This window comes from Corythoichthys intestinalis, chromosome 1, assembly GCF_030265065.1.
Source record: "Corythoichthys intestinalis isolate RoL2023-P3 chromosome 1, ASM3026506v1, whole genome shotgun sequence".
Taxonomy (NCBI): Eukaryota; Metazoa; Chordata; class Actinopteri; order Syngnathiformes; family Syngnathidae; genus Corythoichthys; species Corythoichthys intestinalis.
Genome location: NC_080395.1, coordinates 43,601,542 through 43,617,860, shown reverse-complemented (window position 1 = coordinate 43,617,860; position 16,319 = coordinate 43,601,542). Strand labels below are relative to the sequence as shown.

The following is a 16,319-nucleotide window of genomic DNA, read 5'->3' as shown; positions in this document are numbered from 1 at the left end:
GCAGCGCACCTTTAGATGGGTGCTGAGCACTCTTGTACAAGTGGGGTTATGCACCTGACAGTTGCTTGCAAAGTTTTCCATTAGTCATTTTGCCAGGAGATGTCATATTTTGGCATCGGGAGAAAATACTTTTGCTTGGAATTTTTAAAGCAAGTTCTTTTGTACTTTTACTTGAGTATTCTTTTTCTTATATACTTGTACTTTTACTTAAGTAATTTATTTGCCCCTGTATCTGTCCTTTCCTTAAGTTTAAAATAAAGAGTGAGTACTTCATCCACCTCTGTTGACAACTAATCGCCAGCTGTTTTGATGGTCAATGAGTTGTTTACAGGTATTACCTCAAAACTGGCAAAATCCTTTTTCTGAGCCATTTACGGTGTTATCATATTTTATCTATTTTTAATTGTTGTTTTCCTAGTCTGGATTTCCCTCAGAAAACTAACAAATCCTGATGATGGAGAAGCCAGTGGCCGACCATGTTTTTTTTTTTAATTTTTATTTTTTTTAAATCCAAAGCCAATGTTTAAGAACGCTGAGAAGTAGGGTCTTACAAAAGGCAGATTTCAAATAGTTTTGACGAAGAAAAATACAATGCAATTCAGAATTCAAGGAAAGCCAGTCTTGTGAAGCACTGGGGGAAGGAGTTTTTTTTTTTTTTTTTTTAAGGAAAAACCAGTACATAATATCAGATTTCTAGAGAAAATGTATACAAATTATATTTTAGAAGGAAACATGAAGTCTGTGCACAGCCCAGCTGGATCTAACCCCCAAGGCCAAAAATTGATATTATATACTATTGTGGCCTGTTATAATATGACCCCCTCAATTCCAAGAGGAAGAAATACTTCTTTGACATTATGATTTTGTATTTTTCTACGAAAAAGTTCACATGCTAATCTGTCAGATACATGTTTGAAAACGCAACAGACACAATTATCATGAAAAAAAATGTTTATTAAAATGTATCACCCATTTTCAACAAGTTTCTTTCATTATACTGCACATACAAGTTCATCTGTCATTTCTAAGACTGTTCATTGCAAAGTGTCTTCTCCTGAATACCTTTGGAATAAAAGTCCTCCTTCCATCTGATCATCCAGGATCAGTCTTCCTCTGAAGAGGGCTGCGCTCCTTCATCGTGAACCTCTCTGTAGGCTGCCGTAGAACCATTGTCGTGGCTGTAACTCTCCATTGAAATCTTCAATCCCTCGGAAAGTTTTTGTGCAGCCAGCTTGGCCTGCAGTGCCTGTCGTAAACCGCAAAACATGACTAGACTCGACAAGCTAGCTTGGAAGAGCAGACTGAGGCTTTGGTGGGCTTGCTATTGGGTTCCACAGGTTTTCACCACAAAGAAAACTACTTTGTTAGAGGCAGCATGCTGGCTTTTTAGAGATAAGGTGAATGCTGCCACCTAGAGCTTATACAAGGATATGACATCTCACTGCCCCCTCAAGATGCTCAAATGTAATTCAAATTAACTTCAATAAAGAAAGTAGTATTTCAATGTGCTAAGATTACAGTTGTACAATAATAAATATGTACTTATCTACAGGTGCTAACAAGAGTGAGGACAGAATAGGCTAATAGTGGGCTCAACAGCATTACATTATGTTTAAAAATAGTGTATACGCTTTTGAACAAAATGATTAAATACGCCGTCTTCATTGTTTCAAACTTAAGAAAAACGGGTCATGACTTGGCAACAGTAAAAAAATGTGCGGCAGAGTTGAGAACCATTCAGTGAGGGCATTTATTAAAGTTGGAAGAAGGTAAATGGGTCAAAATTTTATAAAAAATTGGGGTGTTAAAAAAAAAAAAATCGATTCTGAGATATATCGTTATATATCTACTCAATACGCAATTCTCGTCAATGGCGCCTCCAGAAATTTTTCATAGGGGTGGCCAGATGGGGCCATTTAAAATCTTGGGGTGGGCAAAACTAAAAGCCATAATTTTAGGTTTTCATTATATTATTGCAGTAAAAAGTAGAGCTGGGAATCTTTGGGCACCTAACGATTCGATTACGATTACAATTCAGAGGCTCCGATTCGATTATAAAACGATTATTGATGCACCCCCCTCCCCCTTTTTTTTTTTTTTTAATTTATTTATTTATTTTTTTAAATGTTTGTACATTAGTTCCAAAATTGTTCAAAAATACTCAGGCTAAACCAAACTACTATTTCAGTATCAAGTTAACATATAGCAGTAAACAAATATACAAAAATAACATTAAATAAAAAAACTCCAGTCCCCATTCTGTATCAGCAGCTTTAAACTACATTCAATTAATTTAATGTTGTGAATCAACCGTTAAAGTTGTTAAAATTGCTCCCGTTATTCCATAATTTCTGTTTTGTCTACTTTTGACATGTGAAAGTTTTAAAACTATTTTAAAGATAGATTCAAGTCAATATTTTACCGATTTAGGAGTATTTTAGATAAAAAGTTAATTAGGTTTGCTTGGAAGGTTCGCTACAACAGCATTGCAGGGAGGTTTACTGCTTTAAGATGGCGACCGTTTACTAACGCCCGCATCTAGCTTTTTGCAGATGTGCTCTTACCGCTACCGAGTCTATAATCCATCTAGTCCTATATAAATGATATCTACCGTAACATTATGTAGCTTAGCTGTACTTGTAGCAGCTTTTCGGCACCAGTCAGGTATGTTGTTGTGTTTTTTTATCTCGTGGCATGAGTTGAGCTAGAGCCGTGAGTTGAGCGTTGGCATTACCCGAGGGGCCGGTTAATGAGAAGCATAATGTTTAGCTACTCCCGCTCCGTTCTGTCCCGAAGTCCGCGCGGCGCGCTGAGTGTGTTGTACTTCCGCTTTACTTGGCATATTTCAATAATCGGAATTTGGATGTTTGTGAATCGTTCTCGAATCTTCCACGGCCGAATCGCGAATAATCTAAGAATCGGAAATTTTGCACACCTCTAGTAAAAAGGTCAGGGGAAAACTATCAGAAAGACTTAAGGACACGGCTACTGATATACATTGGTGTATTGTGTAATATTTGATGTTACTAACGATTTAATGTGCATAGTCCATAACTGTCCAGTCAACATTTTGAGTTCCACAACAATTCTGTTTTATTGTGTTATGTATATATTAGGCATAAGGTGTACATTTAGCTAGGGCTGTCAAATGATTAAAATTTTTAATCGAGTTAATCACAGCTTAAAAATTAATCGTAATTAATCGCAATTCAAACCATCTCTAAAATATGCCATATTTTTCTGTAAATTATTGTTGGAATGGAAAGATAAGACAAGACGGATAAATACATTCAACATACTGTACACAAGTACTGTATTTGTTTATCATAACAATAAATCCACAAGATGGCATTAACATTATTAACATTCTTTCTGTGAGAGTGATCCACGATAGAAAGACTTGTAATTCGTAAAGGATAAATGTGAGTTTGCATATTGTGACTAAATATTGCCATCTAGTGTATTTGTTGAGCTTTCAGTAAATGATACTGTAGCGACTTAACTGTTCTGCCCAAATGCATGATGGGAAGTGGTGCAACCATGACTGTGTGTGGTGACTGTTGCGTTGGGTACACTACAGGGTGTTTAGAAAAAGATCAACTCCCCATCATTCTTCCCCACGTCGCTTCCCACAATACTTATAGTTGTTGTGGGAGAGATGACAGAGCTTTTGCCAATTAAAAGCACGGCCCCAATGAATGCTTGTATCTACTCCACTCACTTGACACTGCCTCATCTCTGTATATAAGTAAAACGGCGCCATTCTAGGCTGTTTGCGGCAATGCGCGAGTGAGTCGTACCACGACTGCGTGATTAATTTAAAAAATTACCGCGAACGCGATAAATTTGACAGCCCTATATTTAACAAAACAAAATAAATGCATTAATTTGGGATGAAATGCATAACTAATGCTACAACAATCTAACGATATACTGGCAAGCAGGGTGGCCAATGGGGTGGCCAACCAATTTATAGGGGTGGCCGTGGCCACCCCTGGCCACCCCTTGGTGGCGCCACTGATTCTCGTGTCAATCCAAATCCGCATCGATCCTTACACGTTTTTGGTAGAAATAAACAATTCAATGGTTGCACTTCTACTCCCGTCCATTAGGTGGCAGCGCGAAGCAGCATTCCCTTGCTGTCTGCTGAAGCAACAATCTTAGACTAATCCGGGTAGAGATTTGTGTACGTTGCCGTCTACTGGTTGCTCGGATTAGTCATTTCATATTTCTTGAAATTTGGACTCATTTTGTCTTTGACTGCAAAAAACAGCAGCATGGAGTATTTATAATGTTGCATTTTAGCAGGTTTGGACTAAAAATGAAAAAATGTTATAGTGAAAGCCATACGTTGTTCAAATATTTAAAAAAAAAAAAAAAAAAACATTTACTTCAGTGCTGGATGAGGTTTCAGGAATAAATTGATATAAGTGTATTTATGTCCAGTTTGATTGTTTTTTTTTTTCTAAAGCGATATACAAATATCGCAATAATCGTCTTCAAGTGTAGTATCGGGATTGAATTGAATTGTGACCTGTGAATCGTGACACGAATCGTACTGCCAGATATGAGGCAATACACACCCCTAACCAAAATATAACTGGATAATAAAATGGAAGTACATCTCCAAGTCTCTTAACCTTCATAGGGCAGTCATTCATCAATTAATCATTTATCAGAGGCTGGCAGCTAATGAGCGCTACCTGGGCTCCCAGTCAAAATAGATTCGACGTCTAGTGCGTCAATGGCACTTAAAAATATGTATTCACTTACCAGTATTTCTATCATATGGCCTGAAGATAGCAGTGGCATGTCCCACACACTGCTTTGCTCGCTACAGTGGTTGCAAAAAGTGGTTAAATAACAGACTACAAATTTAACTACACCTACGTGTACTTTTGATCATAAGTGTGTAGTTTGATGTCATTCAGCCAAAAATGTCCACCTTGTATTCTGTTTGACATGCTAGTCAGGAATACGGTTGTCAAAAGTATCGAAACGTATCGGTGCTGAAATGTATCCAAATACGATATTTGACTACAAAAGTATTGATACCCAGTTATTTGTTTTTGCATGATCACAGATCGCCAGAAATTTGTTGTCAAGGGGAAAACTTGATTTTGCACCTACTCTTGATAGTAATGAAGAATATTTTCGTATTTTCCTTGTTAACTTGTTGGCAACAATTGGTGGCGCTAGACATCCGTTCCATTTAAACTGGGAGGGTGGCAGTTCAAACCGATTCTTAAATTTCTACAGAAATGGTCATCACAATCGTTAGACTACATGGAGTCCTTAAACTAATACCACACAAACAATTTGTTTATCTTATTGGCAGCTGCCAACCCTCTCACTTCAAATGGATTGGACGTCTACTAGTGATGAACTGATTTAAATAGATTTAAGAGCCTCTTGATTGAATGAAGGGTTAATTTTTAAAAAATCACATTTACTGATGGTTGTTTTTAAATTCATGTAGTATCAAAAATGATATTAAGCATTTTTTTGATTATATCATGACAACAATAGCCAGGAGAGAGAAGCTCAATTCCCTTCAATATCGACAACACATATAATTCATCTGACTGACTGAAAACATTTTTTTTTTTTTTTTCCCCCTAACTTAACTTTTTTCCTAACTCCAACCAATAATGTTTTAGAATACGGCGTAAAATGTGTGGCACACGCATAAAACTAGACGAACCTGTTGCTTCTTCGTCTGCTCTCTGAGTAGGTCGGCAGACTCCTGCAGGGTGATAAGTTGTGCTGGAGCGTGGTGGAGCGGAGGTAGCTTTGCGGCCGTGATGTCGTCCAGGTGCTTTCGGTCTCGCTCCCTCCGAGCCTGCGCAGAGAGCGGAGACGAGCCTTCAGACGAGCGGCCGGGTGATGAGGAACCTGATGGAGAATTGCCGCTTCTGTTTGCCGGCCTGAAAAGTCACAAAACGAGAATTAAAGTAAGCGGCGGACGTTTAGATCTGATGCTGTATTTCAACAAGAACTGGTCCGATCTGCTTACTGGTTTGGTTTGAATTTTTGCCTTACAGGCACCATCGTGTTCTCTGTTCGTTCCAATACAGTTACAACATGCGGCTTTTTTGTCTGCTGACTGAGGAAGTAATTGACTGTTGCAGTGGCTTGAACAGGGTCCTTGCCTCGGGCACCAGAGATTGTGACCCGTTCCAAGGTCTCCGCAAGTTCGGCCTCTTTTGTCCTTACAGAGTTGAGAGAGGCCCCAGCAGCGGCCGTCTCCATGGTTTCAACAGTGTTTTCTTCGTCCTCCTCCGCATGAACACAGACAGGCGAGGCTTCAGTATGTTGGGATGCGGTGGCCTGAGTTTGCATAACACGCTGCTGCCCGGCGAAGGCTTGACGGTACTTGGATTGAAACTCTGCCCTGGCCGCTGACACCAAACTCTGCCTTCTCTCCTCCTCATCCTGTCGTTCAATGGCAAGGCGTATCCTCTCGGCAAAATCCCTTATTTTCTGTCCCTTATCAGGAAGGGACACTATTAAGCTCCTGCAGATACCAAAACAGGCAATTTAATGTTTGAAACAGTCATTCCAGACATTTATCGGGTTTTAACATATCTCTCAGGAAGGGACACTATTAAGCTCCTGCAGATACCAAAACAGGCAATTTAATGTTTGAAACAGTCATTCCAGACATTTATCGGGTTTTAACATATCTCATTAGAAAAAATAAACCTGAGTAGCTTCAACAGCACAATTTAAAAAGATTTCAAAGGTATTTAGTCTAACCCTTCATATGGCAAAATTTGCCGCCAATGCTTTATAAGCCCGGCAGGCCACCGCGCTTTTCTTGCCACATCCTCCCAATAAAAACAATGCTAGTAAACAAAGTATTAAAAAACTGCCCGGTAACATATTTGAAAGTGCACAGGTGACATTAATTGGTCAATATACACTCAAAAAAATGAATCAGGCAAGTTGTAAAGTTTACTAAAAGACAGTGTGCATTTTCAGCACGAAACCATCATGTTTCCAAGTTGAGCATGATTGAATCATGCAGTCTCTACATAAACATTAACAGTGAATGAGGAGCTTGATTAGATATTGTTGATGCAACATAATGTTAATGTGTCTTTCCAACTACTTGCAATAGTCTCGTGATTTCTCGCGAGATTTAAAAGTAGGATTGCCAACTCCCTGAAAAAGTAAGGGACACCTCATTGGTACAGTCACCATTGAATTATTATTTTGTATGTGAAAATAGATTTTTTATTAGATGGGACTTTGAAAGGCAAAGGCCCAGCTTGTAAAATTCCTTAACTTTATTTTTATTTCTTTCGTTCATAATCTTATTATCCACATTTTTTCGGCGCAGTGGAGTTTGACCAACCGGCACCGTTTAAATATCAAAATGACCGGAATTCCATTCATTTTTAATGGCAAACATTTTCTTCATTTTCAATGAAAACATAGGTGGTTGTGATTTTTGACCACTTACCATTACAGCCCATTGACATTGAAGTGGCGCCTAAGTAAGTCAATACCACTGACAGCTATGTATGTCCATGCCATTGACTATTATGAATGTCGCTACTACTGATGCCAATGTACTGGATTCCATTGAGGCATATATAAATTGATGCCATTGATGGCCATTTACGTTAAAATTAGGGCTGTCAAACGATTAAAATTTTTAATCGAGTTAATCACAGCTCAAAAATTAATTAATTAATCGCAATTCAAACCATCTCTAAAATATGCCATATTTTTCTGTAAATTATTGTTGGAATGGAAAGATAAGACAAGTCGGATATATACATTCAACATACTGTACATAGGTACTGTATTTGTTTATTATAACAATAAATCCACAAGATTGCATTAACATTATTAACATTCTTTTTGTGAAAGGGATCCACGGATAAATTCTTAAAGGATAATGTGAGTTTGTATATTGTGACTAAATATTGCCATCTAGTGTATGTGTTGAGCTTTCAGTAAATGATAATGTAGTGACAAAACTGTTCTGCCCAAAAGCATGATGGGAAGTGGGTAACCATGACTGTGTGTGGCGACTGGAAATAATATATCTTCTCTGTGTTGTGTACAATGCAGGGTGTTAAGAAAAAGATCAACACCTGTCATTCTTCCCCACATTGCTCGCCTCAATTATTATAATTGTTGTGGCAGAGATGCCAAAGCTTTACGCAATTAAAAGCACGGTCCAAATGAATGCCTGTATCCACTCCACTCACCTGTCACTGCCTCTTAGCTCTGTATATAGTAGAACGTCACCTTTGTAGTCTGTTTGCTGCAATGCGTGAGTGGGTCGTTCCGTGCATCCGTTAAATATTTTAACGTGATTAATTAAAAAATTAATTACTGCCCGTTAACACGATAAATTTGACAGCCCTAGTTGTGCCTTATGTTGGCTCAACGTGTGTGCTTTATGTTAAAAGAACACAATTGCTAAATACTGAAGGAAAGCAATTTAATCAGGTGCAAATAATGTATTTTTTTAATGTCGGTTCAACATGTATTTTGGGGTGAACATGAGTGCCTTATGTTGGCTCAACAAGAGTGCTTTATGGTCGCGCAAATTGAGTGCCTAATATTGGCTAGATATGTGTGCTTTATGTTAAAAGGACACAATTGCCAAATGCTGAAGGAAAGCAATTTTATCAGGTGCAAATTCTTTCCGTAATTTTTTTATGTCAGTTCAACACCCCATTTTTTTGAGTGGCTAGGTTCATACTACAGGTCTTAAAGCACGAATCCGATTTTTTCGTGTTTTTCCGACTTGAGTCAGGCATTAACTTGACGGTCTGAACGGGACAAGTTGCATAGAAGTGGACCATTTCAAATCCGATCTGAGTCACCTTCGTGTGTGGTTCAAATTAAATCTGGGCCACATTTTTTCAGAACGTGACCGGCGGTCTGAACAGTCATGACTCCCAAATCAGAATTCATGCAGCAATTATGTCAGCAAAGAGCAAGCGACACGGAGGACGGCCGCCATGTCGGCATTCGTGCCTAGCTTGAACTCTGCTTTTAAGCACGAAGCGGGCTTAACCACAGTCATGAAAAAATAAAATGAAGAAAAGAATAAGCTTTACAATTTTCGATTTTCATTCTGTGCGCCGAATGAGCAATATTTCATCATTGCACAGATGGCCGAGTCGGGGCAAACTGACGCACCCACGTCATTTTACGCACATACGTCAAGGCTAATGTGTGTGTGCGTGTATGCGTTCTATCGGTCCATATAAACTTTGAATATAAGACTAAACGGGTATTATTAATGTCCGTTATTTGTGTCCTCTTTTTGGAAATCAAAATACGATCACTCTGGAATGACATACAGCTAGAACGTGTAATTTGTTTTGATGCTTTTGCGCATGCGGGTCTCTTTGCTGAGTGCATCTCGGACTGCGAATTAGTGCGCATGCGTGATACTTGAACAGTCTCAATGTACAAAGGCAGTCTGAACGGGCACGCCAAAAAAAAGCTATGGCAAAAAATTTGTGCATTAAGACCTGTAGTATGAACCTAGCCCATGTGAACAAACATGTCCCAGCTCTGTGCCACTGCACTGAATTACACTGAAATTTTGTATGCTTGTTTTGTCAGGGTCTACAATTGACTGATGTTAATAAATAGTATATAATAACACATAATAGTTATAATTTCAAAATACCTGTCAACTAAAAATGTTTATTCATTATTATTTTCAAAAGCGTGGTGTGACATGCATTTTGTTAATAGGTATATAAACTCACTGGCCACTTTATTAGGTTCACCATGCTAGTAACGGGTTGGACCCCCTTTTGCCATCAGAACTGCCTCAATTCTTCGTGGCATAGATTCAACAAGGTGCTGGAAGCATTCCTCAGAGAGTTTGGTCCATATATAAGTATAACACCATTTACCATATTGACATGATGGCATCACACAGTTGGTGATTTGAGTGACTTTGAACGTGGCATGGTTGTTGGTGCCAGAAGGGCTGGTCTGAGTATTTCAGAAACTGATTTACTGGGATTTTCACGCACAACCATCTCTAGGGTTTGCAGAGAATGGTCCGAAAAAGAAAAAATATCCAGTGAGCGGCAGTTCTGTGGGCAGAAATGCCTTGTTGATGCCAGAGGTCAGAGGAGAATGGCCAGACTGGTTCGAGCCGATAGAAAGGCAACCGTGACTCAACCACCCGTTACAACCAAGGTAGGCAGAAGAGCATCTCTGAACGCAGAGTATGTCGAACTTTGAGGCAGATGGGCTACAGCAGCAGAAGACCACGCCGAGTGCCACTCCTTTCAGCTAAGAACAGGAAACTGAGGCTACAATTTGCACAAGCTCATCGAAATTGGACAAAAGAAGATTGGAAAAACGTTGCCTGGTCTGATGAGTCTCGATTTCTGCTGCGACATTCGGATGGTAGGGTCAGAATTTGGCGTCAACAACATGAAAGCATGGATCCATCCTGCCTTGTATCAACGGTTCAGGCTGGTGGTGGTGGTGTAATGGAGTATTGTTGCTGACCATGTCCATCCCTTTATGACCACAATGTACCCAACTTCTGATGGCTACTTTCAGCAGGATAACGCGCCATGTCATAAAGCTGGAATCATCTCAGACTGGTTTCTTGAACATGACAATGAGTTCACTGTACTCAAATGGCCTCCACAGTCACCAGATCTCAATCCAATAGAGCATCTTTGGGATGTGGTTGAACGGGAGATTCGCATCATAGATGTGCAGCCGACAAATCTGCACCAACTGTGTGATGCCATCATGTCAATATCGACCAAACTCTCTGAGGAATGCTTCCAGCACCTTGTTGAATCTATGCCACGAAGAATTGAGGCAGTTCTGAAGGCAAAATTGGGTCCAACCCGTTACTAGCATGGTGTACCTAATAAAGTGGCCGGTGAGTATATATACAGTGGGGCAAATAAGTATTTAGTCAACCACTAATTGTGCAAGTTCTCCCACTTGAAAATATTACAGAGGCCTGTAATTGTCAACATGGGTAAACCTCAACCATGAGAGACAGAATGTGGGAAAAAAACAGAAAATTACATTGTTTGATTTTTAAAGAATTTATTTGCAAATCATGGTGGAAAATAAGTATTTGGTCAAAACCAAAAGTTCATCTCAATACTTTGTTATGTACCCTTTGTTGGCAATAACGGAGGCCAAACGTATTCTGTAACTCTTCACAAGCTTTTCACACACTGTTGCTGGTATTTTGGCCCATTCCTCCATGCAGATCTCCTCTAGAGCATTGATGTTTTGGGGTTGTCGTTGGGCAACACGGACTTTTAACTCCCTCCATAGATTTTATATGGGGTTGAGATCTGGAGACTGGCTAGGCCACTCCAGGACCTTGAAATGCTTCTTACGAAGCCACTCCTTTGTTGCCCTGGCTGTGTGTTTGGGATCATTGTCATGCTGAAAGACCCAGCCACGTCTCATCTTCAATGCCTTTGCTGATGGAAGAAGACTTTCACTCAAAATCTCTCGATACATGGCCCCTTTCATTTTTTCCTTTACACAGATCAGTCGTCCTGGTCCCTTTGCAGAAAAACAGCCCCAAAGCATGATGTTTCCACCCCCATGCTTCACAGTGGGTATGGTGTTCTTCGGATGCAGTTCAGTATTCTTTCTCCTCCAAACACGAGAACCTGTTTTTAGAGCTGTCCCGACTAGTAGACGTTGTCGACGTCATCGATGACGTAAATGCGTCGACGGGCAAAACATACCGTCGACGGGTAATGACGGGTTAAAAAAAATTACATGCGGATAAAGTTTAGAATGGCGGGCGCTCGCGATACAAGCGGTTGTTACTGGCACCCCCAAGGGGGCCGCTGTTATTTCAATGTGACCGGCGTTGTCAGATTGAGCAAAGACGAAGAAAGCGGGCGAGCGAGCGAAGGAGAGGGAGCGAGATTGGTGAGTTGGAAAAGTACGCGGGTAGCGCCGAGTTAAGTGGCTTCATGCCCCATGTTTTTGTTTTGGTCAATAAAAGTATCCATAAAGAAGCATCCGACGCCTCTCGGCGTTTTTATGCACGCCGCCGCCTTCCTGAGGAGGAAATCGGACGAACCCAGACGAACCGACGACAACGAGCCAAGTGAATCGCCGGTGAGGAGTGGAAAACACCGCCAATTTCCAAAAAGGGCAGAGTTGGTAACACGTGAAAGCGGCATAAAGCCAAAAATGTGGACCAAAATAGCCAGAGCCTGGAATAATTTCAAGGAAAATATGGAGGGTGCCACTTTGTGTACTCTTTGCTAAGCTGAACTCCCATACCACGGTAGCACGTCGGCTATGAACGAACACTTGAAGCGCCGTCACACAAGTGTAATTTTCGAAGACAACAAGAAACAACAAGCTAGCGGATTTTTTAAAATGGAAGTTGCCTTTATGTGCGTCGTATCAACGTGCATTTTTATTTAATAAAATAATATAATTATATATATTTTTAAATTATTATTACATTTATTAGGATCACTGAACCTCCCACTTGGGGAAAATATATACATATGTCCTTATACATAATATAATAAAAATATATATGGAAACACCACTGGCCTGCTTACTGTAATCCATGACTGCACTAATGTTAGTTATTTAATATTATAAAGTTTTACATATAATAGTATACTATACAATTAATACCATATATTTAATTTTTGTTACTGTGGGTATGCATGCCTTTCATTCAAAATAATTGTGGTAATATTTCAGTGTGCCCTCTACTTTATCTATTTTCAGGTTAAAACAAACAAAAGTTGAACAGTTTTTCCCAACCCCCAAAATACGGCATGCACACCCGAAAAAGCATCTGAACTCAAAGTATTCTGAAAATGGTTGTCCGGGACATTGCAATTCATTTTAACATTTAGAAATATATAGACAATGACATACCACAAAAAGAGTAAGAATTGTTTTGACTCCTGTTAAAAAGGTGAAGTCACAGTGTTTCCGTTTACATTTTTTTGCACAAGTTAATGCCAGCAGCATTTGACCTCATTGTTCGTGATTATTATTGGTATTTGGTATTTGTTATTTATTTATACGTTAATAAATAATTTAGGTGTTCCAAAATGTTTTTTTTTTGTAAATAAGCTTGAACAACAAATTCATTATTGAAGTAGTAAAAAAAAAAAAAAAAAAATTATTAGATTAGTCGACTAATCGTAAAAATAGTCGGCTGACTAATCGGGAGGAAATTAGTCGTTTGGGACAGCCCTACCTGTGTTTCTACCAAAAAGTTCTATTTTGGTTTCATCTGACCATAACATTCTCCCAGTCCTCTTCTGGATCATCCAAATGCTCTATAGAGAACCGCAGACAGGCATGGACGTGTACTTTCTTCAGCAGGGGGACACGTCTGGCAGTGCAGGATTTGAGTCCCTGGCGGCGCATTGTGTTACTGATAGTAATAGCCTTTGTTACTGTGGTCCCGCTCTCTATAGGTCATTCACTAGATCCCCCCGTGAGGTTCTAGGATTTTCGCTCCCCGTTCTTGTTATTATTTTGACGCCACGGGGTGAGATCTTGCATGGAGCCTCAGATCGAGGGAGCTTATCAGTGGTCTTGTATGTCTTCCATTTTCTAATAATTGCTCCCACAGTTGATTTCTTTACACCAAGCGTTTTACCTATTGCAGACGCAGTCTTCCCAGCCTGGTGCAGGTCTACAATTTTGTCTCTGGTGTCCTTCGACAGCTCTTCGGTCTTGGCCATAGTGGAATTTGGAGTGTGACTGACTGAAGTTGTGGACAGGTGTCTTTTATACTGATAATGAGTTAAAACATGTGCCATTAATACAGGTAACAAGTGGAGCCTCGTTAGACCTCGTTAGAAGAAGCTAGACCTCTTTGACAGCCAGAAATCTTGCTTGTTCGTAGGTGACCAAATACTTATTTTCCACTCTCATTTGGAAATAAATTCTTTAAAAATCAAACAATGAGTTTTCTGGGTTTTTTTCCCCACATTCTGTCTCTCATGGTTGAGGTTTACCCATGTTGACAATTACAGGCTCTCGCATCTTTTCAAGTAGGAGAACTTGCACAATTGGTGGTTGACTAAATACTTATTTGCCCCACTGTATACAGTATATATAAATTATTTTTCATTATTAGTCATTTTTATTGTACTTTTGTTTTTTTACGCAAATAAATACATTTATGAAATTTTTTAAAAAACAAAATACAGTGTTACTTTGACTTACGATCGCATTAACATATGATCCTTTCGACATCTGACGCGAAATTTGACAAATTTGTCTCGACATATGACGACATGCTCGAAATACGACGATTTATGAAAGTGTCGCAAGTTCATTTTTTTCCCCAGCAAGACAGACGCACGGAGATTTTCTTGTGAGAGAAATCAAGATTGGTCCCAAGAAGGTTAGTGCAGGTGGTGAAAAAAAAGGAAAAAGGTGACACTTACCATTAAGAAGGAAATGATAGAAAATTGTGAGCGTGGTTATCGTGTAAGTTAACTGGCCAGACAACGTGGCTCACGGGTCCCCCCCGTCCCACTCTACATATGTCTCTGACCTCCGTTCGCCAGTAAAGGTGATAATTAATACACTTTTTTTCATTCCTTAATTTTTCATAATCTATTTGTTTTACAAATGTCTTATTTAATGCATTTGTTAAATTAGAACACGGCTCACTGTATCCACATGCACCTGTTGTCTCTTCCAACCTGTTTGCCAGTCTCTATAAGTTAAGGTGACAATAAAAACGCTTTTTTAATTTAACATTTATTATCATTATTATTATCATTACAATTTGTATTTATAATTGATTTGTTTTGCTAAGTATAATTGCTATTAGTATTTGTACCTGCAGTATTTATTAAGGATTTTAGGGCTGTGGAACGAATTCATTGAATTATAATGTATTTTTATGAGAAAATCCCGCTCGACATACAACTATTTCGACTTACAAACCAGGTCATGGAACAAATTAAATTCGTATGTACGTGAAAGGTACCATTGTAATAAAATTTAAATGAATGAAAACAGAAAATAACTGTTTATTGTCCGAATAACACTTTAAAGATGACCCCTCGCCCCCCACTCGTAGTTTAAGTTCATTGATGACCACAGAAATCCAATTCATTTAAATTGGGAGGACTGGCTTTAAATTCTCACGTTTGAGTGCCATTGCCGGCGCTACACGTCCCATCCATTTTTTTTAAATGGGAAGAGCGAATGAACGAATCCAGTCTAGCACTGTCAATGAGTTCAAAATTCATATACTGAGGTAAATTCTCTGCATACCTCTAGAGGGAGCTAGCGTACCATCTGTGGTACTCCTTGAGCATCACTGCGCTAAGGATTGTTTTAACAAACTGAAATGCGATTTAAGGGGAAAACTAAATAGGATGTTTTGGCTGGCATCAATTACCCTCCCAGTCAAAAAGGATTTGACGTCTAGCACAGTTAGTGGCAGTCAATTAGCTCAAATGAGTGCCCTGTAAAGGCTCAACATTTAGACGTCCTAATTTTAAAGATAAATGTTATGAAGTAGTGGGAGGCACGAGTGAATGGCACGTTACTGTCAAGACTGGTATAGAACATGGACAATGATTAAATACTCAAAATGGCTTTCCATTATCCACGGAGCGCAACTTCCGACCAGGCACTCATCATGCGTGTGTGGCTGTAAAGTCGCCTTATGAGATCTTACTTGTTGGAGAGTATGTTGTTCTGCCGCAGTAATAGTTCGTGGAGCTGTTCTCTGCTTTGCTTGTTCAAGTCTCCCACCTGCCCCTGACGCTCGGACATCACGGTTAGCCCAGTAAGATTTAGCTAAATGCCGCTCAAAAACAGCAGGAAAATGCCGTAATCGTCAACGCGGCATCCCTCATCAAATAAATAATAGTTCTCTCATTTTAAAGGGTTCGGAAGTCGGTATGTGATCGGGAAGACTCGAGAAACTCCATTCAAAGCGACATGTTGAGTACCAACTTCGGAGAAAACACTAGAGAAGTGGTCTGCTTCTTCTTCTTGGGTGGAAAGCCAACTGCAGTGGTGACACAATTCGGGAGCGTGCTCTAGCGCCCTCTGCAGGCTACATGAGCTTGCATCGTGTTTATTATGGATCGCAAACAACAGTGGTGAGCAAACGTGCATCTAACATTATCCTAATAGCATATTTGCCTAACTCATATTCTATCATTTCTGGGAAAATGGAGAAAGATTTTTTTCAAAACACATTGATATTTTTATGAATAAGGCTGAGAGTGTTTTTGAACAGTTCTGATTGGCTTAGTAGAAAAGCAGTAAGGCAGGATGATGCAGCAGTGGTAGGAGAGTAACAATAT

At 39.5% G+C, this 16,319-nt stretch overlaps 1 protein-coding gene across 1 annotated transcript; it reads right to left on the bottom strand.

Annotated features, from left to right (window-relative positions):
- Positions 1 to 630: 630 nt before the first annotated feature.
- polr2m (RNA polymerase II subunit M) lies at positions 631 to 16,022 on the bottom strand. Its single transcript, XM_057834463.1, has 4 exons — positions 15,683 to 16,022; positions 6,017 to 6,517; positions 5,705 to 5,927; positions 631 to 1,246 (listed from the first exon to the last, which is right to left on the bottom strand). Exons 1-4 carry the CDS (start codon positions 15,778 to 15,780, stop codon positions 1,103 to 1,105), a joined length of 966 nt encoding a protein of 321 aa, XP_057690446.1. The 5' UTR covers positions 15,781 to 16,022; the 3' UTR covers positions 631 to 1,102.
- Positions 16,023 to 16,319: the final 297 nt, after the last annotated feature.